This window comes from Hippoglossus stenolepis, chromosome 20 (genome assembly GCF_022539355.2).
Source record: "Hippoglossus stenolepis isolate QCI-W04-F060 chromosome 20, HSTE1.2, whole genome shotgun sequence".
Classification (NCBI taxonomy): domain Eukaryota; kingdom Metazoa; phylum Chordata; class Actinopteri; order Pleuronectiformes; family Pleuronectidae; genus Hippoglossus; species Hippoglossus stenolepis.
The window spans coordinates 9,885,578-9,907,488 of NC_061502.1; the positions used below are offsets into that span (position 1 = coordinate 9,885,578).

The window sequence follows — 21,911 nt, forward strand, 5'->3', positions numbered from 1 at the left end:
AATAGTCCCATAAATTAGGGCGAGACATATTAGATGAGAGACGTCAGCTGAGTTGGTGTCGGTTTGTGTGTCTGTGAGAGAGAAGTGAGCGTAGTCTGTGTGTGTGTGCGTGCTCCTGTACAGCTATCTTTGTGAGGACCACACACAGTGAGGACATTTTGGGAAAGTGAGGACCTTTTGGCCGGTCCTCACTTTGTGACCCCCCCACCTTTAATGTACTGTTTGGGGGTTAAGACTTGGTTTTAGGGTTAGGGTTAGAATTAGGTTTAGGTTAGGTTAAGGGTTAGGTATTTCGTTAGGATGGTTAGGGTTAGGGTAAGGGCCAAGGGAATGCATTATGCCAATCAGTGTCCTCACTAAGACAGCTGTACAAACGTGTGTGTGTGTGCGCAATGTTGCCTTTCCCTCAAGTTCTGGGACTATCATACAGAGGCTATTCGTTTATAGCGATCAACTGCTTATAGTAATCATTTTGGCCCGGGACAAACGTGATCACTATAAGCGGCTTCTACTGTAAAATTCTACTGAGATTTGCTTGTTCCATTCCTGGAATTGATTGGCACGGACCTTACCTGCTTCTAATATCACGGTTCCAAACCCTTAAAATGCACATTTAAAAAAGAAGGAGTCCGAATGGTTCAGTTGCTCCTCTTTTTTAAGAAAAGATACAAAAATATCTAAGCAATCAACCACCCAACACTTACAGTTTTGCTTTCAGGGTTTATTTCTTGTTAAAATATACAATAAAGTTGCAAACACATTCAAGAGAAAATAAAGTTGAAAAACCTAGAACAACAATACAAATAATATAGCTTAAACATTCTAACAAACGTATTGACAAAAAGCCTGAAATACTAATACAAATATTTGTTCTCTTGCCTTATCAAAGACATGATGACAGTGCAGGGTTAGGGTTAGTGGCAGGGATCATGTCTCTGAGATTAATTTGTCTGTATCAGTGAAATGCACTGAATCAGTGAACCGGACATCCCACAATGGACTGGTTCTGATGGCCAGGCTGTTGTCTGCAGCTTCATTAGTCTCCAGAATCATGGCACAGACAGGTGCTTCAGGATAAAGCACTCTGGGAAGGTAGACCTGTAATTATACAATACAAAGTACTGAAAAAACAGAACTGTGTTTCTCAATACTTACTTTTGTGTTTTCTTTTATTTCCCCTGAGGTTTTTGATGCAATATTGCAATATTGTTATTTTACTGTGGATATTGTTTGAGATAAGTTAAAAGTATTATATTTATTCATGCTGTGGAAGTTGTTATAGGGCAAGTACAGTACCTCTTGTTCTTCCTCAGCTACCTCTTCCTTGTCCTCTTCTTTCACCTGCATGAGAACACAAACAATATGAGGACTGGCTCGGTCTGAGGAATGGTGAAGATGTGTCTGACATATGCACTCACAAGCAAAAACTCACCTTATAGTTTTGTGGGCTGAGGTATTTGAAATAGCCAAAGAACTTGTGTGTGATGCAGACGACGACAACGATCAATAGAAACACCATGGTGAACATAGCTATGGGGCTCAAGAAACCTAGAAACACCACACAGGCATTTAGAAATACTGACATGAGGACTTCTCTCATAACGTAGCTGCATGTCACATCAGCACATTATAATTACATATATTTGGTCCACAGTTCCCTTGAAGCATTATGGAGTGAAACTGGATCATCTGACAGATTTTTGTGTTACATTTGATAAAAAATTAATGGAGGAAGAATTACCATTAGTTTTCAGTAACAAGCTGAAGCAATATAGCAAAGATTCTGTAAATGAATGTAGAATGACCACATGCAAAGTCCAGACGTTTTGCTTTTGTTTTAAATTTTAACATCAGGTTTTTAACATCAATAGATGCAGTTCACCACTTGTGCTTAAGTACCATTAGTGAATGTGCTGAGGTTAACGCTTTCAGGTTAAACGCATGTTTGTTTCTCACCTGCTGTGTCGAAAAAGTAGAAGTAAAGCCACATCAGGCAGAGGATGGGTGCCACCATGACCATATCGATAGCTGCCATGTGGACATGGCTATCAAGGGGGTTGGGAAGGTAGGCAAAGTACAGGTTGTGTTTGTCCACAAAGTGCCTTATCATCACGAATAGTAGACCTGATGGAGTCAGACACGCACGCACACACACAACCATTAAGAACCACACCATGGAAATGACCAGCTATATGTCTTACACATTAAAAGTGAAAAAGTGACGTTGAGGTGTTTGGTAAAGTCTGATGGAGTAATCAAGAGAATGACGTGAATTGAGTGGGAACAGGTGCATGTTGGTGTAGAGCTGACCTAACTACTCACCACAAGGCGTAATGATGGGACAAATGATGCTGTAAGCCACACAAATGGTGAACACGCAGAGGGTCCAGCCATACATGGCCCCATATGCAGATTCGTAGGCCTGGTTCTATAAGAGAAAGTCAAAATGAAGTAAATTGCAGAAAAATATTGCATTCTTGTTTAAATTTTCCTTAAAAATACTTCATGAATCTGACTTGTTAGAATAATATTAATAATTTAAGATGTTTACATTACTGCCCTCCTGTTTACAGACCTAAACACACAAAGATTGTGCCTACATGCCCTCATAGAAAAAGCCCGTTCTGAACATAGAAGCATGTATAATACATTTAACAATAAGTTATTAACTATAACTTGTATTTGTTATAGATTGATAGCCTTTTCTGTTTTCACTAAGAGTTCAGGTATAATACTGTGACTTACCTGTTTGATGTATTTCCTTTCAGCCGCAGAGCGTGCAAATACCAAACGAATGATATAAAGCAGTAACTCTGGCAACCGCAGCAAAATCATCACAGATCCCATGAAACCCGCTGTGATCACATAGTTGACAACAAACACTCCGTGGTCAGGCAGAAACACACACCTGGTGGATGGAAGGAAAGGAAAACAAACGGATAAAAGAAAGGACGACAATAAGATAGAACCAACGAGGAAAATGGATTAAAGAAAATGAGAAAAATTTAAGAAACTTGAATTATGTTTACAAACTATAATAATAAAGTTTAAAATAGCAAGAAGCAGAAAAGAGAAATTTACTTACGCAAACCTCACTGTCCCTACGCCGTGGATCAAGCGTTGAAACAACCATTGGAATAAGCCTGCGATACTGAAAAGACCCAAAAAAAGCATTGCAAAAACGCACTAATTGCTAACCTATGAACTATATATTATAAGTGGATGCTGGGAACTGTTGCTTATTAAAACTGATGGCAACACAAATTACCTGGTGAGTCCTAGTGAGGGGAGGATGAGCACCATGAAGATCAGGAAAAAGTAGAGTTTCCGCATCGTGCTCAGCTGCTCACTGGAACTGGGGGACAGAAGCAGCTGGATTAAAACCTTTCCTCTCAGCTAAGAGGAACCATGTGCGTGTGTGTGTGTGTGTGTATGTAATACCTGCTCCAGCGTGATTCCAAATCTGTAGAATGGTGAACTATGGCAGGAAGCAATGAGGAACACACCAACAGCAGTAGAGTGGGGAAGAACTGACTGACAATGGGAATCTAAGGTGGAAAAAAACATTACAAACTGTAGATTCTCAGCTTTTAACCCAAATTTGTGACAAATATATGCAAGTCTGCATGTGTGAGTCTCACCATGAGATCGGTGATGGGTGTTGTCACATTGAACCTGTCCAAGGTGTTCACCATCATGGCGGGAGTCGTGAGGAATGTGACCAGGATCAAGAGGGCCAAATTGACTACGAGAAATTGACCCGTCCATTTGAAACCCTTCACTGCCAGATTCTCCCTGAAGGAAAAACACAAGCAACAGGACAGTTACACTCAAAGAGTCAGCACAACATATAGAAAAGGGGTCAACTCTTATTCCTCTCTATTTCTCTTCATCAGGCAACTAAAGCACAACACTCAAAAGAGTGTTGATATTTAACAGCTATTTTGCAGATGAAATTATTCACTTTATTAGCATGATCATTTTTTACTGAATGATGAGTGAATGGAGAACATGGGTTCAGTGTGGACTTACCACTTGATAGATCTGGCAAAAGATGCAAATTCGGCTCTCCAATTCGTCACTTTCAGACTTTCGCTTTTGGATGAAGACTTGGGCTTCCTTCCGCAGCAGAATTTATGACACTTGACAGCGTTGAAGTCTTTCAGAACTCTATGGTGAGTACACAACAGCAGTTGTTGATACACATTAACCAGCTCTCAACACTAACATGTACCCTGTTCTGAACAGGCCAGAGGACAAGCACAGTCAGCCCACATTATTCTGCCGCTTCCAGGTCGGCAAACATCTTATCATAGTCAACATACTGTGTGTCGTGATAGCCATGTTAGTGTCACTGACAACAGCACGTTGCTCCATTTAAAAAAAAACATAATTTGAAAAATGGAAACAGTAGCACAGTTGAGTTGGATGAATCCATCACTGATACAGTAACAACTAGAACTATAACCCAAAGCTAGTAATGGTTGCATTACTGTTCCCCTAGATTACATTATCATTTTCAGGTGTTACATCCAATATTACAGACGTTTGTCCCACCTGTAAATATACAGATATATGCACAATCAAATAGCTACGCACAACTTGGCCATGGCATTGGTCTTAAAGGTCACAAAGGCCATCCCCAGGGGGCGTGGTTGTTCCTTTTCCAGCTGATTCCTCATCTTTTGTAGCAGGTCTTGTTCTTTATTTGCATAGAACTCGATGGCATCAACCTGAGGGAGCACACACAGACACAATGATTTAAATGTTTACAACTTTACCTAATCTCTTGCTGTAAAATAGTTTGCACACTTGCTTCACTTACTATGCCTGTAAATAAGAAACAATGATACAACCAACAAAAACTGTCTTTAGTCCAATGTATTTTTCAATACAAATCATGGCTTAAAAATAAGATAAAAGCATCAAGACAATGAGAAAAAAACGGTATTATAATCTGTTCGATCTCACCTCCTGAAAGTTGCAACAGCAACAGAGGTGGCTACACACACAAGGGTTGATCTTCTTCGATTTTCCTGTTTTCTCTAGGACATGCTCGTAGTAGCGTAGGTTTTCTCCTGATTCAATCCTTAGTAAAAATCAAACACATAAAAACTGGTTTAACTTAGTAAAAGTAAAGCCTTATCATTTTAAACACATACTTCTAAACATAGAATTTCCTGCTCATGCTGGTGCTTGGTACCATTTCCTTTGCAGACATACATATATGTAAATATTGAACAGTATATATGTCTCCAACGTTCAGTAGAGTTCACAATTCTCTCTGTGGGATTATAGCTGCAAGCCACCTATTCCTTTAAAAATATTAATAATAATAATACAAAATATTTACCTGCTCACTTACACATGTTAGTATGTTCTCATTGTCATAGAGGGCAAGAGACTTTTTTTTTTCTTTTATTTAGTTACTTCTGATTTCTTACCTTTCCTGATCAAGATTCAAAATATTGGTCACGTCATAGCCCAAGGTTACAGCGGTAACTTCGCAGGTCGGGTACGCCTCTCTGTAGAAAAACAGGACATTGAGGAGAGGAGCAGGTGGCTACTATGGACAGTAACATGCAAGTGCGGTGCATCAACCTATAAAGTATATCTAGTATATAAGTAAACTTTATACAAGATGGAGATGGCGGAAGGAAACAGTTCAGTCCACTCACGTGAAATGGGCCTTTATTTCTTCTTCTGTCGCTGTTTTAGGAACCGAACAATACATCAAGGTGTTTCTGGTCTGCAAAGTGAAAAACAGAAAGACACAACAGTCACGTTTCCTCACAGGTTAGTGACATCAAATGAATGTGATTCACCACACTATAATCAGTTGTAGCTTTTATTATGCATTTAGGTCCTCATAAACAGGTGTAATCCAATATTAAGAGTAGAATGGATGTAGAGTATACCTCTGCCAAGGCTTAACAGCCCCCTTATGAAATCAACAAAAATTACTGTTGGATCTGACCCCTGATCCGGACCTGCATTAAAATTCAATGGGTTTCTACTGTGAGTCATGCCCCACACCTCCGCAAAATAAAATGTAAATCTGTCTTTTTTTTTGTTACCCTGCTAAATAACAAACAAACAAATTCAGACATAACCTATAGGCGGAGGTAATTAATAGAAACAGTTTCGGAAAAAAGTCTCTCAGAACGTTCCCGAAAAATAACATCAAATCTTACAGTCTAGTCCTGAGTAATCATAAACTCACCGTCTCTTTGCTTCTGTCTTTTACTTGACGTGTGTGATTTATCAGAACAAAAACTGTCAGGATCAAATAGACAACTGCAAACACTGGGTGCACCCATAACAGGAGTTCTCTGGAAGCAAACAGAAGACACAGAGAAACATTTAGGTATGAGCAAACCACAATGCAATGCAAACCTTTACTCATATATCCTTATACATTTATTATGTTTGCCTATGCATGTAATGCATTGGCCATATATTACTATTCTGTATACTTATTATTATGTGTGCCTAGTGGTATAGCCACTAGGAAATGCATTTCAGTTTACTGCAATGCATTGGACACATTATTATTCCCTTTACTTCTTCTTATTGTTGGTATTATTATTATTATTATTAGTTCTTCTGCCATAAATTTCAGCAGAAGTTTTCAGCTACTTTGTGTGTGCCTAAACTGGTCTCAAAGCCACAAATGGAGGTTGTCATACATGATTTTTAGATCAAAACGTAGGAAAACTTCGTAGCTTCGCAGAAATGCCACTATGAAATCTATCAGAGCTAAACATTTGTCTGTATCCATTTTTTTTACTTTAGTTCTCCGTTACCTCTCTCCATTGGGTCTAATGTAAATTTTGCGAGGAAATTGATCATACTCTAACCAATAAAAAAGATATCCATGTGTTCGGCAAAGTCTTCTCAGGATTCTCACTCTAGTTTTTGAGTAAGAAGCAGTTGTTCGAGGACTGCGCTAAAGCATAGAGCTGTCTCTTCCCCATTGGGTCTAATGTTAATTTTGAGAGGAAATTTCTGGAAGGAGACACACTTTTCTAACTCACTCCAAAGGTCAAATATTTTTACTCTAACCAATACAAATATATCTGTAGGTTCGGCAAAGTCTTGGGATTTTCACGTTGTTTTTATTTCACAGATAGGACTTATAGTTTTTGAATAATCGCACGTTGTTCAAGGGCTTTGCTAGAGTGTAGCTTTCTCTTTTCCAGTGTGTTTAGCCAGGAAAGATTCCTCTGATGTCTTAGATATTGCGATTCAAGCAGCAGCACGTTTTTAGAAGGCAAAGAGGTATTGAGGATAACTACTGAGCGGGCCACATGGCAATCTGTAGACAGCCATACAAGCCAGTAGCCAGTCGGATATATCTTTAGTCTTTGCGTTCGTTACTATTTTTTGTTTTGCTGGCTGTTTGGATCTCTCTCTCCCTCTCTCTCGCTCTCCCTCTCCCTCTCTCTCTCTCTCTCTCTCTCTCTCTCTCTCTCTCTCTCTCTCTCTCTCTCTCTCTCTCTCTCTCAAATTGGCACAGTCTCTCTCTCTCACCAACCTGGATCATGTTATAAACATGCAGCTTTTATACATGTCTCTCTTGAGCCGGCAGCAAGCACTAGGCACACATTCAAAATGTCTCGGCAGGAGGAATTTTCTAGTTTTTAAATGTCATACTCTGATAGAGTAGTTACCCAATTGGAAGATTCCCAATAGTTATCCTTCCGAAATGCACTGCAACACCACCTGAAAGAGATAAACAGCACATTTTAAACTAAAGTGTGGTTGAGACAAGAACGTGAACAGAAAAATACAGGCAACCTTAGCCAGGGTTCAGACAAAACCACCTACAAAATAAAAATCACAATCTAGAGACAAGACACTGATTATGAAGTGGAAACAGTTCAACCCCTCCATGTTGATCGCTTGATTCACTTGAAGCCACCAGAAACTATTTAGTAAAAACACACCTGAATCAGTATATAACATATGTAAAGGAACTTTTGGATATTATTATCATTGTGTCATATATCATTGTGTCATTTATCATTGTGTACATTTGAGCTGTAATCAGAGACAGTGTCTCACTGACTTAGTAAGAATCCACTCCAGTTGATAGGCATTATGATTGACAGGGAGATGACACTCTTGATCGACAGCAAGAAGATCAGATGACGCTGAAGGGATAAGTAGTGAACAGCGTCCTGGCCACTTTTAGCTTTTATTTGTTCATCACTGTAACACACAAAGAGACACTGATTAGAGGAAACCAACACATCTTGTATATGAATCATGATAAAACAGATGAGCCACAAGTGGAGAAACATTGATCAACAAAGGAGGAATCAAACTATAGTCACTCACCTCAAATTGATGGTGAAAGGAATCCAAGAGAAGAATCCCTAAAGACAAAGACATATTTGGATCAAACTAACATACAATAATATTGATAGCGGACTGACTAAACAGTGTTTTCCCCTTGCCATGCGTTGTTTGCCCCAGAAGTTATAGGATAGATGGGCAAACAAACAATTTTCTTTTAAATACCTGTTCAGCCTCAGTAGGCTCATTTGGCGTGTTTTCATTGGCTTGTCCTTCCTCCATGACCCTGGAATACAAAGTTCAATTGGTTTACAGCACTTTTCATTATGTCTATCATACGTGGCTGAAGCCTCCTGTTTGTCAAGTTGTAAACTGACCGTTTGTTGGCTGCAACCATAGCTATACGCCCATGGTCCCAAAACTTCATCCTTAAGAAGCAGAACAATAATAGAAGCAGCTGTAGATGACAAGAAAAGTCATTATAGCTCATTATAGCTGTCTCTTCATTTGACTTTCTTTATACTTGAAAATGTATTTATTAGTAAGAATAAACACAATTTACTGCCTCTGAAGACATAACACAAACAACTGGGGTCACAGGACTCTATATTAGTTTGATTAGAGCATCAGAAGTAAGATACATACCAGAGAGCCACAAACATTAATTGCTAAAACGACGGGCACTCCTCCCAAGAAGATTCCACTGATAACGCTGTCGTGGTCGTAGCAGCTACCATTTTGTGGGAGGAAAATGTGTTTATGGGCTCCAAAGTGGCGAGTGTCATTTTGCCACCACTGTATGGCATGCATCGCTGGAGTGGAACCTGCTCTTCAATCAGAAGAACTTATCTGCAGAGAAAATAGGATAGATTGTGAGAAATGACCTCCCAGAGAAGAACAGTGTGAAGAAAAATGTAGTCTGTCTTTTTTTTTTATCCATGAACTTTGTGACTGTTTTTTCCACTAAATGTAAGTCACAGGGTCCAAAGTGGAATCTTCAAATTGTTTGCTTTGTCTAAACACTGGTTAAAAATATGTCATATTTTATTTTAAATCTTTTAAGCATCTTTTGTAACATTTTATAGAAGAAGTTCTCTTTGCCAAAGTCAATCCATAATTTTGCTCACCTTAATTTTCTTTAAAATTCAGCACTGCTTGTGAAAACTACAAAGGATGAAGCTCTAAAGATTGACTGGTTCAACAAGTCTACTGACTTGTGAATTTGGTTTGAAGTACAGAAAGGAATATTCCTTCTATGACAAAGGTATTGCAACCATGTATCAAACCTGTATGCTAGTGTCATTGTGTTTTTTCCTTATATATAAACACATAGATTTGTCTATAATGCCTTAAATCCATCAAAGTCAAGAAAAAAGATCAAAGGCCTCATCATGCTTATCATACAGACAGAAAAGGTGGATCAGAGAGACAAAGCTCTCTTTGTGACACCTTGACCTTTGACCTTTTATGGGCTCAAATTTTGAGCTGCGAGAACAGTGCACCAACACAGTAAATGGCGGTAATGCACCTTAACATTGGTTGCCACCCACCAATAAACCGAACAAACAAGAAGTAGTAATATACAGTAACTTTGAAGTTTGTATCATTCGGTAATGCACCTTGGCGTTGGTTGCCACACGCATATAAACCATACAAACAACAAGAAGAAATAATATACAGTTCTGTTAAGGGGGCAGATACATTTCAGTGCAAGGTAAACTAGAAAATGAGCTGGGCTGCAACAACTATCTAATTAATTTATCTAATCATTTAATGTAACCAATTCATCAATTTAATCAATTCTGAAATTAGTTGGCCACTAATTAAAAAAATCGATAGTCGAGTCTCTTAATAATAATAGTAATACTAATAATACTACTACTAATAATAATAATAATACACAGCACACACTGTGGCAACGCCTCCTGAGGTGGGGGCAGTAAACTACCCACCGGCCCTTGTGTAGCTCATGTGACAACTACACATTTGAAAAATGTCAGAGACTAACACCGCTTAAGATAAACAGAGACAAGCTGTCAGAAGTGTGGGCACACTTTACATTTAAACCTTGAGTGAAGCCTGTTAGCTGCAAAATGTTCAAAGCTGATTTCACACAAAACAGCAGCACAGCATCAGTGTGGTATGAACCTGAAGAGAAAACAGCAGTTCTTCTTCTCTAGGTTAACTGGTGGATCTTTAACAACAATGTGACAGAATTTTGAGGCTGATTGGACAACCCTAACCCTAAACCTAGCCCATACGGGAAGGTTAAACACGTCACCACTTGCGTCAGTCACGGGATGCTGGACCACGCGTCCACACATTACGGTCCATCAAGTGTAGACCTAATGGGGAAAATTTTATGTAAATCGAATTAAAGTTTTAAAACGAGGCATACCTGCTTTTCGAAGTAGTTGGTGCTATCACTATCACTAATAGATCTGTTCAGGTAAAAAAAAACTCTTGTTTCTCTTAAGATTGTATAAATCTTTCACCTTTGCAACATCTAAGAAATCAAAGGAATCTATGACCACTGACACTGTGACATTATACAGACACAACAACCTAAGTAGGTGGCTTTTGGCTGTAGGTGGTGCTATCATTATCACTACATACAGACTAATAGATCTGTTCAGGTCAAAAACACTCTTGTTTCTCTTTAGATCATATAAATCCTTCACCTTTGCAACATCTAAGACATCAAAGGGATCTATGACCACTGACACTGTGACATTACAGACACAACAACCTAAGTACCTCCTTTTGGCTGTAGGTGGTGCTATCATTATCACTACATACAGACTAATAGATCTGTTCAGGTCAAAAACACTCTAGTTTCTCTTTAGATCATATAAATCCTTCACCTTTGCAACATCTAAGACATCAAAGGGATCTATGACCACTGACACTGTGACATTATACAGATACAACAACCTTTTGTTTTGATGGCGTGTGATCAAACTTCGAAGTTGATCTGATGAAAGCTCTAGGAGGAGTTTGTTAAAATACATGCGTAAAATGGCCAAAAATGGCCACTAAATCCTCATTTGCTGACTTCCTGTTGCTTTTTTCATACTGCTCCTTGAGTCTAGGCCCACAAAACGCCCCCCTGAAGCAAATAATCAAAAGAAAAGGGCCCGAGCACTGACAGTGCTCGGGCCCTAACTAGTCAGAGTTACATTGTAGATACCTGAAACTTGAATTACAGTCATAAGTAAGTTGCAGGTGTTTGTAATACATATAGAAATAGCACTGTTTAAGGAGACAAAGTTGCTTTTCAAATACACTGCTGGAAAGGATAAAATGTAGCTTTTGTCTTTTTATACAATTAACAATTGATTAATCGAAAAAATAATCAACAGATTATTCAATTACGCCACAGCGGCTGTATGGCCTTGCCAACCAGTGTAGTTTTTGTCTACTTACTTCGACAAAATTATTTTTTTCCCCCAGATTTATAAAAGGTCACTGTGACATTTACCTATTCACATTTAAATCGCATCCCTTCATCTTTGCATCCAAGTGACAAATTATCAAACATGTTTTTGAGGCGCTGAGACCTTGACCTTTGACCATCGAACTCTAATCAGGTCATCCATGAGTCCAAGTGAATAATGCCAGATGTAATGAAATGGAAGTTAGGATACCACTGATTGTTGAAATCAATTTTCAAGGTGTAAAGTAGTCCCTCTTTTTGCTGTGAATATATGAATACTTCTCTGACACACAACAGTGACATTGAAGATTTCCTGTCCCATGACAACCAGCCGATTTAGACTCTCTGGAACTGGAGCCAGTATTACATAGACTGAAGCAACGTAACTGAACCATCCTAGCACACAGCACATTTGGGAATAATATAATTCTGTAAAATTCAATAGTTGAGGAGTATAACACAGCTGTCCCTGCATTTAATAATAGTCCACAGTTCACTTGAAAAATTATGGTTGGAAACTGGATTAGTATGTTACATGTGATAAAAATGTATGGAGAAAAGAAAATCCATTTGTTTTCAGTTACAAGCTGGGGTTTTCAGGGGTAAACAGTGTAGCTGATTAGTGGCCTATCTTCAGAAGTAATAAAACAACAGAAAAAACATAACATGCATCCATACTGCTCGTGTGGTGTCATCCAAGTGTCCACAAGCCCCAACATTCATATTCCACTGAAACAAGGTAATTTAAACCATGTTTTAAGCCTACACCACAGGAGCAGTATGGAGGCATGTTATGTTTTTTCTGTTGTTTTATTTCGTCCGAAGAAGGACTCACCATTGACTTCAATTTTATTGGATTCTGCTCGAACAAAGTTTACCCCTGAGACTCCAGAAGTGTTTTGTGGACTCAAAACATATATATTGCACTTTTCTAGTCTTGATGACCGATCAAGCGCTTTACAGTGAAGGTTTACACTATTCACACACACATTGAAAGAGTACATCTATGCGCAGCACTTTCTCTATGAGAAGGGACAATTTGGTGTTCAGTATCTTGCCCACGGACACTTCAGCATGCAGACTAGAGAAGACTGGGATCGAACCACTAACCTTCTGGTTAGAGGACGACTGCTCAAACCCCTCTAATATATAATTTTTTTATCTAAGGTGTATTTGGAAAAGATGTGTCTTTAGTCTGCGGCGGAAGATGTGTAGACTTTCCACTGTCCTGATGTCAATGGGGAGCTCGTTCCACCATCTAGGAGCCAGGACAGCAAAGAGTCGTGATTTTGTTGAGTGTTTAGCTCATAGTGAGGGAGCAGCAAGCCAATTGGCAGATGCAGAGCGGAGTAGACGGGCTGGGGTGTAAGGTTTGACCATGTCCTGGATGTACGTACACTGGACGCGATCCATTCACAGCACGGTACGCAAGTACTAGTGTTTTGAAACAGATGGAGTAGCGGAGTAGTGTGAGTCAATTTAGGTAGGTTAAAGACCAGTCGAGCTGCTGCATTCTGGACTAGCTGCAGAGGTCGGATGGCACTTGCAGGCAGACCAGCCAGGAGGGAGTTGCAGTGGTCTAGGCGTGAGATGACCAGGGCCTGGACCAGAACCTGCGGCGCCTTTTGAGTGAGAAGTGGACGTATTCTCCTGACGTTGTGCAGCATGTATCTACACGAACGGGTTGTTGCAGTAATGTTGGCAGTAAGGGAGAGTTGACTGTCGAGTGTCACACCCAGGTTCCTAGCAGTCTGTTTAAACTGTTGGTATCTGAAACTGGAATTATCATCATAATTAAGATGATGCCTATATAGAAACAGCATTGTGCAAGAAGACAAAGATAAACTACTGGAAAGGGTCAAATCTAGCTTTTGCCTTTTTATTCGATGATTAATCGAAGAAATTATCGACAGAGTCAGGGCCTGTTGGCTGCTGAGCCATGGTCCCAAATCACACCACTCCCAATGAGCAGGCTTTGCCAGCTACACGTGTGCAGTCACTCCATCAAACAAGTCAACTTGTGAATGAGAGATACAGAAAATACATTTCATATTGAAAATCTCTACTTCGACTTGCTTCCTTTTCCACACTTCCTCAAAACTTTCAGTGTAATGAGTCAGACGTCATGTTATGGGCTGCCTTTGTGGTAATGCTGTGAGGTGCAATGTCAACACCAGATGGCAGCAGTGACCACTCATAAACCTACAGCGATGCAGCTGGACTGTGTTAGTCCACATTTCTGTGCGCACACTAAGTGCACCTGCCACACACTGCAGAAGACTAAATAAGTGTGATTGTCAGCTTGTGTGTGAAGAGCGAGCAGACACACACACACTCACTCTCACACACACACACACACACACGTACACAATAACACAGTTCCAGAATGACAAGTATCATTTTTCTCAATAATAAGACAATATATCATCCAACGAAATGTGTTATTGTGATAAGCCTTCCTTAATATTTTGAATAATGCAATGAATTTTAATGAATTCCTCAAAACTGATTTTGAACTCTTTGAATTTAATTTTTGTGAGAAGATAACAGTAATGATATATGCTACCCAAGTACCTCTGACATTCATACATCAATGGTCAATGATGATAATTATTCGTAAGTATTAGGGGTAATTAACACTTCACTACACTTGAGCTACCAGTCTACAAATTATTAAACTATGAGTCGTCAAATGGGTTTTCCAGGCTGGTGGGTGGTTTAGGTTTGGGGGGTGGGCGGTGGGGGCAATAACACATTCCTTCATAGGGCCCAAAATTTACTAAATACAAACATTGTAGTTCAGTCAGACAACTCACGTTCAAATGTTTATTGCAACAGTAGAACAGGCTAGTGTTTGGCGTCTAGGCTCCGACTTAATCACTCCCCCAGATATGATTACATAGATGGGAGTGATGGGAAAATGTCTCTGCTTAAGTAGACCGCCTAATAGGGTGGGTGTTTATTATAGATGATTGTGGAGAGTGAGGTATGTCACATGATGTATGTCCCATGATTGGAGCAGCGCAGCTCGAGTTGGCTGCCTGAACTAGCTCGCAAGTGTCACTCCATATCTGGCGCTTAGTTATAGAAGGGATCTATCAAACAACAAACTGAATTTATATTAGCATGGTAAATTACCTGTTCAACAGAAAACTGGAGGCTTCGGCGTCGGACTTAAACCCTTTGTCTCTCAGCAGAGATTTCCATTCCAGTGTTTATTCTCGCTTCTGTCGTCATGTCCCGTTTAATTTGACCTTGTCACATTTTCTCTTCTTTAATTACATCCCTTGTGTTTTCTGTCGTATAAGTATGATCCTCCATTTAGCATAATTTCTGTTAGTAAAACTTCCTACAAACTTTTAATAACAACCTCCCACACCCTCTTTTTGTGTACTAACAAGAGCAAAATATGTTTACTTCTTTAATAAGATAAGAGAAAAAATATTTGTATCAGTATTTCAGGAGTTTTGACCCCAGAATGTTTAAGCTGTATTTTGCCATGGTTAGAGGATTTATTTCAAGGTGAAAGAAACTATTATTATTAACTATTATTTAGTGAATGAATGTTTGAACAGGTCAACCTTTATTTTCTATTTAAGGTACTTTTGCAGCTTTTTTAAAATGTGCATTGTATCAAAACTGTATTCGGTAGTAATAGGACTTATTTATTGTTATTATCTGTTTTTTAAAACAGGCCCTCACTCCCCGACTCTGTGGCAGTAACCCTCATTCATGCCTTCATCACCTCACAGCCTGGATCACTGCAATGGTGTCCTGTCCGGTGAACCAGACAATGTCCTGAACAGACTTCAGTATGTGCAGAACTCTGCCACCAGGGTTCTCACCCGCACTAAGCCCTGGCAGCACATCACCCCGACCCTAATCCGCCTCCACTGTCTCCCGATCAAGGCCTGCATCAACAACAAACTCCTCCCTCTCACCTATAAATCCCTCCATGCCCTAGCCCCACCATACTGACCTCCTCCACCCCTACACTCCGCTCCAAAAGCTACGGTCCTCAAACACAGGTTTGTTCTCCATCCTCAACAACAAACTGCAAACCTTTGGAGACAGAGCCATCTGTTTTGCAGCCCCCACCCTCTGGAACTCTCTCCCTGCTGAAATCGGCAATGATGCATCTCTGGACAGCTTCAGAAATCTCAAAAACCACATGTTCACTTTGGCCTCAGTTAAAGCTCCACCCTGCCATTAGTGCTCAGTCTATTTCTGTCCTGTTTTGTGTGAATTACTTTCTTTTCTTTTCTTTCTTTTTGTCCCTACCGACACATGTAAAGCGTCCTTGTGTCTCTTGAAAGGCGGCGTATAATTTATTATTATTAAAATACAACAGGAGCAAAATGTACCATTCTTAACATTTGGGGGCACTGTTGAGCTGCAGTTGAGGTGCTGAACTTCTGAAATATTCATAAAGCAGCAGAGGGGGACAAATGCACAGTGTTTGTTGAGGATTTCTAACTTACTCTGACATTGGTATGAGACAGTTTACTGGGCGACAGTTCCAGTAGCTCCACCTCCTCACCTGATCTTTTAATATTGTCTCCCTCTCGGTTTCCCTTTGCTTCCTTTGCTTCCTGCCCTTTTCCCCTTTCTCACCACGGTGCCTGCCTCAGCTGAGAAAGACCTCTATAGTAATTTTTGTTGCGTGACATAACTGCAGTGTATGGTCTGAGTGCATGCAAAGGTTACTGACTGTACTCAACCCCTACTGTACCTAACTTGTCGACTCTTTCTCAAGTATGATTTCATTGTGTGTCTGTATGTGTGGTTGTGTGCTTAAGCATAAAGGGACTATGCTCAGTGTTAAATGATCTTCAACATGCTTGAAGTGGTGGCAAAACTCACAATATGGCACTGGTTCCTTGATGAATCACAAACACAAACACTGCCTGACTGCTGTACGAAGAGAATTCAAGACAGATTTGAAAAGACATGCTGTAACTCAACAAAGTCACATGAGAAAGCTGTGCAGGGTCTGGATGCGGGGGCACTAATAACTTGCAGATATTCCCATGTGGCTCTGAGGATGAGCTGGGAAAGAGATGGAAGTTTGATATCAGACACCTGATATACGGCCCGTTGGTTGAATCTATTTAATAAACGCTCGCTGCTGGACACTGCCTTCTGCTAACTCAGTGAAGACATTATGTGGCTGTTAAGGCTACCGGAGCCTGGGAAGCAGCCTAGTCCCAATGGCAGCAGCTACAACTACAGTGCACAACTGTTCAAAAAACACACACACCAAACTTTGATCTGATGGAAAACACCACAAATTCACTGGCTCAGTTTCATAACACATGGCTCTTGATTTCTTGAAATGGGTGTGTGTTTGATCTTAAGTTTGATCTAATTCCCTGCAGACTATCTTGTTCAAACAGCTTGATCACATGTCCACATTAGTCATATTTGGTTTTGCACAAGGTGCAGTGCAGCACACAATACAAAAACGAATTTACATATTTACTGGTCTGTGATTTAAGTTATGAGTTAGTAATGGTAATCATTTTAAGTAATAATTCAAAGTAATAATTGATTCAGGCAATACAGGGTTATGCTAACACCCAAATTGAGTTTACTGGAAACAACTGAGCACCATGTGTAGTTTCCTTGTAATTCTCTTTGATCCAATAACAAAGCTCTTTTGAGGAAATGTGTTGGTAACCTGTAAAATATTTGTTGCTATTAGTTTCTTTAAAATAATATTAGCTGTGTTTTTGCCAAGAGTTGGAATAAAAGATTGATCTTACTCTCAAACAGCTAACGTAGCTCAGTCAGGCACATAGCCCACTGTAAAATCACAATAATTTCTTTATTTTAGAACATAGGACAAGATGGAGAATATCCCTTTGATGTTTGAAGGTCTACCGCACTTATTAAGATTCCAACCATGAGTTGATAAAACATGCTAAACATTACATCTAGATTATCAAGCTTTAGATGTGATCAGACTAAGCTAGGATAGTTGTTTGCCCCTAGCTCGAATCTTTGTGCTAATCCAAGCTAAACTAATAACGCTACCTGTATCTTAATGATTATAAACACGAGAGTGGCATCCACGTCATTTAATTCCGAAAAAAAGGAAATACGAGTATTTCCTTGCCCTGACCAAGACATAAGACAGAAATGTAACTTTAAAAAAATATAGCATCAGCGCTCTCTGGTGGACAAATTATGTGATGAGAGAAGGTGTATAATTTATCTCTAATTTATCTTTTTTGCAATTTTGCACTGGAATTCCTTGTTGGAGGACATATAGGCTAGACTTACACTTAATAGTATATCTCCAATAAGCTCTTTTTAGCATATTAGCCTCACCAATCAATCTATTTTTAATCTTAGTGTAGATACAAATTAGATTTAGAAGATACCGACAAATAGTAAATGAGAGTAAAAGAATAATCTTGGAAATTTAAGGAGAACAGATAAATCATATTAATGATAATAATTACTTTTTTCTAACAGACTGTTGTCACAGCAGGTCAAATAGAACCGCAGTGATCTGCAATTCTGTGAGGTTTTACTAGTTTACCCAACACACCCTTCTCCGGATCAAAATATTTATCAAGTCTTAATCCAAAACCTCTGTGACTGTGGTTTTTGTTTAGGTGTGCAACCCACTGAACCCAGTGCCCTCAATGCATTCTTGGTATTGTTGTCGTCTGTGCTATTGTACAGCACAGACACTATTATTTGGTCACTTCACTCCCTCTCTTTCAGTATTCACTTAATACTGCACTCCCAGGCCACTGGACTTAAAAAAGAGCCGCTGTGTTTGTGTGCATGTGCTTTTATGTGTACGTATCAAATAGGAATTAAGCCCATTTAGAGTTCTGAGGTTTTGGGGTCAGGTTTCCTTCATGTCACCACCAAGATCGATGGATGTGACCTCTGACTGCTCCAATTTGTATATAAATATGGCACTGGCCAATCAGTGCATCGCGTGGGATCATGCCAACCAATGAGACCGTCTAGCAGCATCGTGCTCTGTGGCACTCCCATCTTTTGTCCGTCAGGATTAGTGCCGTGGCAACGCTGGTCGCCTGGGAGGTGAGTTTCCCAGAGCAGCGGGACAAGGACAGAAACAGGCCGCTTCATTCCAAGTATTACTTCCTTCCCGGCCAATTGGGAAACACAAATGAAGTGCTGTGTATGTGTGTGTCACTCTGTGGCTTGCAACTCCAAAACTTCCACCTACACTGCCAACTCTAATGAGGTGCCATCCTGAGCAACAAGCTCAGAGTGTGTTTGTCTGTGTGAGTGAGTGGAGGGGTTGGTGAGGGGCTGTCCTTGTGTATTCTCTTCTGTGTGGGGTACTTTGTGGTGAAGTCACCCCACTCTCCCTCCCTTTTCTGTTGGTGGACTACATTAGCCATGAGGGCAGAGGGCCAGGCAGCTGAAATCACCGCTGCTGATCAAGCATGTGACTCCAGACCGAGCCCTTTTGTTTAGACAATTGCAGCCACCACACAGAGCCCTGCAACTGCAGTGTGGCATGGGAATAGCCAAGCATGGGAATGAATAGACATTAAGAATTATTAAAACCTGCCCGTGTTCTTTTCAGATTGCAAATTCTTGAGAGGAATTGCCTGGAATTGGTTCTAACCCTTAGATTTTCATTCAAATCCGACCCAATTTTTTGATACAAGTTATTGTTGACATTTTTGAAAGTAGCCATTCAATGTATCTCAACCCTCGAAAGCAGCTGTATCAGGAAATGATGATCAGTTAGCATTAGCAGCAACTTCACACAATACTCTGATACAGCTCTAACGGTAATCTGAATGATATCAATGAGATCAAACTAACAGTTAATGCAAACATTCCTGAATTCTTATGAATACCCTGTGCGTGTGAAGACAATCTGAATCATGGGAAATAGCAGAAATCTCCAGTGAATATGACTTTCCAAAGAAGTAATTACAATATATTGCGACACTGACAGGATATGACTGAGCAATATGAGTAGCAACTAGGGTTTAATGCACTGAAAATCTTATGGGTTATAACTTCAAATAGTACGGACCTGATGTGAGAGTAATTAAACTGTCTTCCAGCATGAATGAGAACTTTTTGTTGTTTTCCTACATTTAAATAAAGTTCCTTCCTGCATGGCTTTCAGGATCTGTAAAGAAATTAATACAATTGAAACCAAGGGACCAAAACGGGATCGGGTTGTCTACAATCATTTGTTGGACAGTAGCCAATCCTGCTTCTCTAAGTGTAATTTAAATAGGCTTTACATTGCTTACACCGACCACAACTAGTGGATCTGTTCCAGGGTAAACGAGAAAAACCAATGTCTGCCTAATGTCTTATGAATGGGATTCGCAGGATATGCTTCCCTATTCGATTTGCAGGATACACTACACTACATGCCCAGAGCAACTATAGATTTAAGCACTACTTAGTCTGCCTGAAATCAATCCACTGGAAATGAAAAACAATACCTTCAAGAACTAAAGAGAGAAAGGACAATGGTTTTGGATGTCTTAATAAACTGCAGACGTAAAAGAGGATTGACCTTTTGAGCCAAGACACTGAAACTGGTGGACGATGAGCAAGCTACATGTTCATTTCCTCTCACGGATAAACAGATTTGGCCGAGGGAAAAAACTAAAAAAAACAAACAAATGCATTATTCACAATATAGTCACACAATGACTAAATCGCACAGAATATACTGAAACTTAACAGTATCCCATTCTTCCTCCTCCACTCCTGCTAGATCACGTTTCAGCTATTTCATTTGCACCCAGAACACCTCTACATCCTCAACCCTAAAACAGTCTCTCACACACACACACACACACACACACACACACACACACACACACACACGGTGCCTCATTTTCCAGTACTAAATCTGATTCATGAAATTGCCATAAGCCTCAAGGACTACAGCCTGGTGTGTATGCTGTGTGACTTTATCTTATAAGCCAGTCAGTTACTTTGACTTATGGCCATGGGAACACATAATAAATTTACCTCCACAACATGTCATTGTTTATTAAAGTTGAAGCTATTTCTATTCTCTGCGAACACACAATGATAGTATTTAAATGGAAAAATACATCCTGTGACTCTTATTCCCATGTGCCATGCAGTAATATTACAGCATGCATCCTGCCAGCTGTGCAAAGAACTTAACCCTTTTCTGTCCTCCACACACTTTGGCTGAAACTGCCACTAAACTGACTGATCCCCTCATACCAACATACAGAGCCAACAATCAGCACTGAGGAGTTCAGTGAGGAACAATGTGCGATTTTTTCTGTTAGAAAGAGGAAAATTACAAACTTAATCCACTACATCAAATAGTCTAAATAAGCGTGCGCTGTCAAAGAGCATAGTCGTGCACTATTGTAATGGAAGTATAGGAAACAACAATAATAATAATCATCATCGTCGTCGTAATGCTTTTCAAAAGCACAGGCGTGCTCCCCAATATTAATGATGGTTGACACATTCATTTTCTGTAGAAAATATAAAGAATACAGTTGTGTTCTCAGGCGCCGACAACTTCTTCATGACCAGCGTCAGCCATGTCCTTTTATACAATAACCAAATATGAGCAATTATAATAAACAGTTAAATTACAATACATAATAAACACACATCCCTTTCTATCCTAATCTGATCCCCTCAGCTGGTTTTCCCTCCTGGATATTCACAGTAAATCATTCATTTCTATTGCAGGGATCACAGGTAAGTATCTAAGTACCACTTTTACCTGTAGCAACCTTGAGCAATGTCACAACCTTAAGGCTAAATTTGCAACACAATGGCATGCCATTATGGACAAACTAAAACTTGTGACGGACTAAACTTGATTCCCCCTTGCAGAGGGGACTCTTTCGCGCTTGACAGGATGTGCAATGACATCAGAGCATGATCTGGTTTGCATCATTGGGGTGTTGATACAAATACAATATAAATACAAAAACAATAACAATTTAGTTTTTCCTTTTTGTGATACTTGGTGGCAGCATGGCACAGTAAATATAGTCTATATAAATAGAGTATTTGCAAAAGGCTAGGCAAGTTTATTTGTTTAGCACGTTTCAACATCAAAGCAATTCCAAGTGCTTCACATAGAATCTAAAAGGCGTCATGACGAATTGTAAAAGCAACAAAAGGCAATGCAAAAATTAAGCAT

At 39.7% G+C, this 21,911-nt stretch overlaps 1 protein-coding gene across 1 annotated transcript; it reads right to left on the reverse strand.

The window, feature by feature from the left end:
• Positions 1-927: 927 nt before the first annotated feature.
• Positions 928-8,698, reverse strand: LOC118099520 (CSC1-like protein 1). The gene is made up of 20 exons (XM_047338188.1): positions 8,679-8,698; positions 8,527-8,587; positions 8,344-8,381; positions 8,068-8,214; positions 6,224-6,332; positions 5,679-5,749; positions 5,445-5,525; positions 4,972-5,089; positions 4,600-4,733; positions 4,033-4,170; positions 3,642-3,795; positions 3,442-3,548; positions 3,269-3,355; positions 3,086-3,151; positions 2,746-2,908; positions 2,323-2,428; positions 1,957-2,124; positions 1,429-1,548; positions 1,297-1,331; positions 928-1,098 (listed from the first exon to the last, which is right to left on the reverse strand). The coding sequence occupies exons 1-20, from the start codon at positions 8,696-8,698 to the stop codon at positions 928-930; spliced, it is 2,094 nt and encodes a 697-aa protein (XP_047194144.1).
• Positions 8,699-21,911: the final 13,213 nt, after the last annotated feature.

Bases quoted from the DNA above. Each gene is read 5' to 3' on its own strand.
- LOC118099520 (XM_047338188.1), bottom strand. From the start codon at position 8,698: ATGGTTGCAGCCAACAAACG. The intron at 8,382-8,526 runs GTATTTAAAAGA...CTTTGTCTTTAG, and splicing joins AGCCTACTGAGGCTGAACAG to GGATTCTTCTCTTGGATTCC. The intron at 4,734-4,971 runs GTGAGATCGAAC...GTGCTCCCTCAG, and splicing joins GCTGTTGCAACTTTCAGGAG to GTTGATGCCATCGAGTTCTA.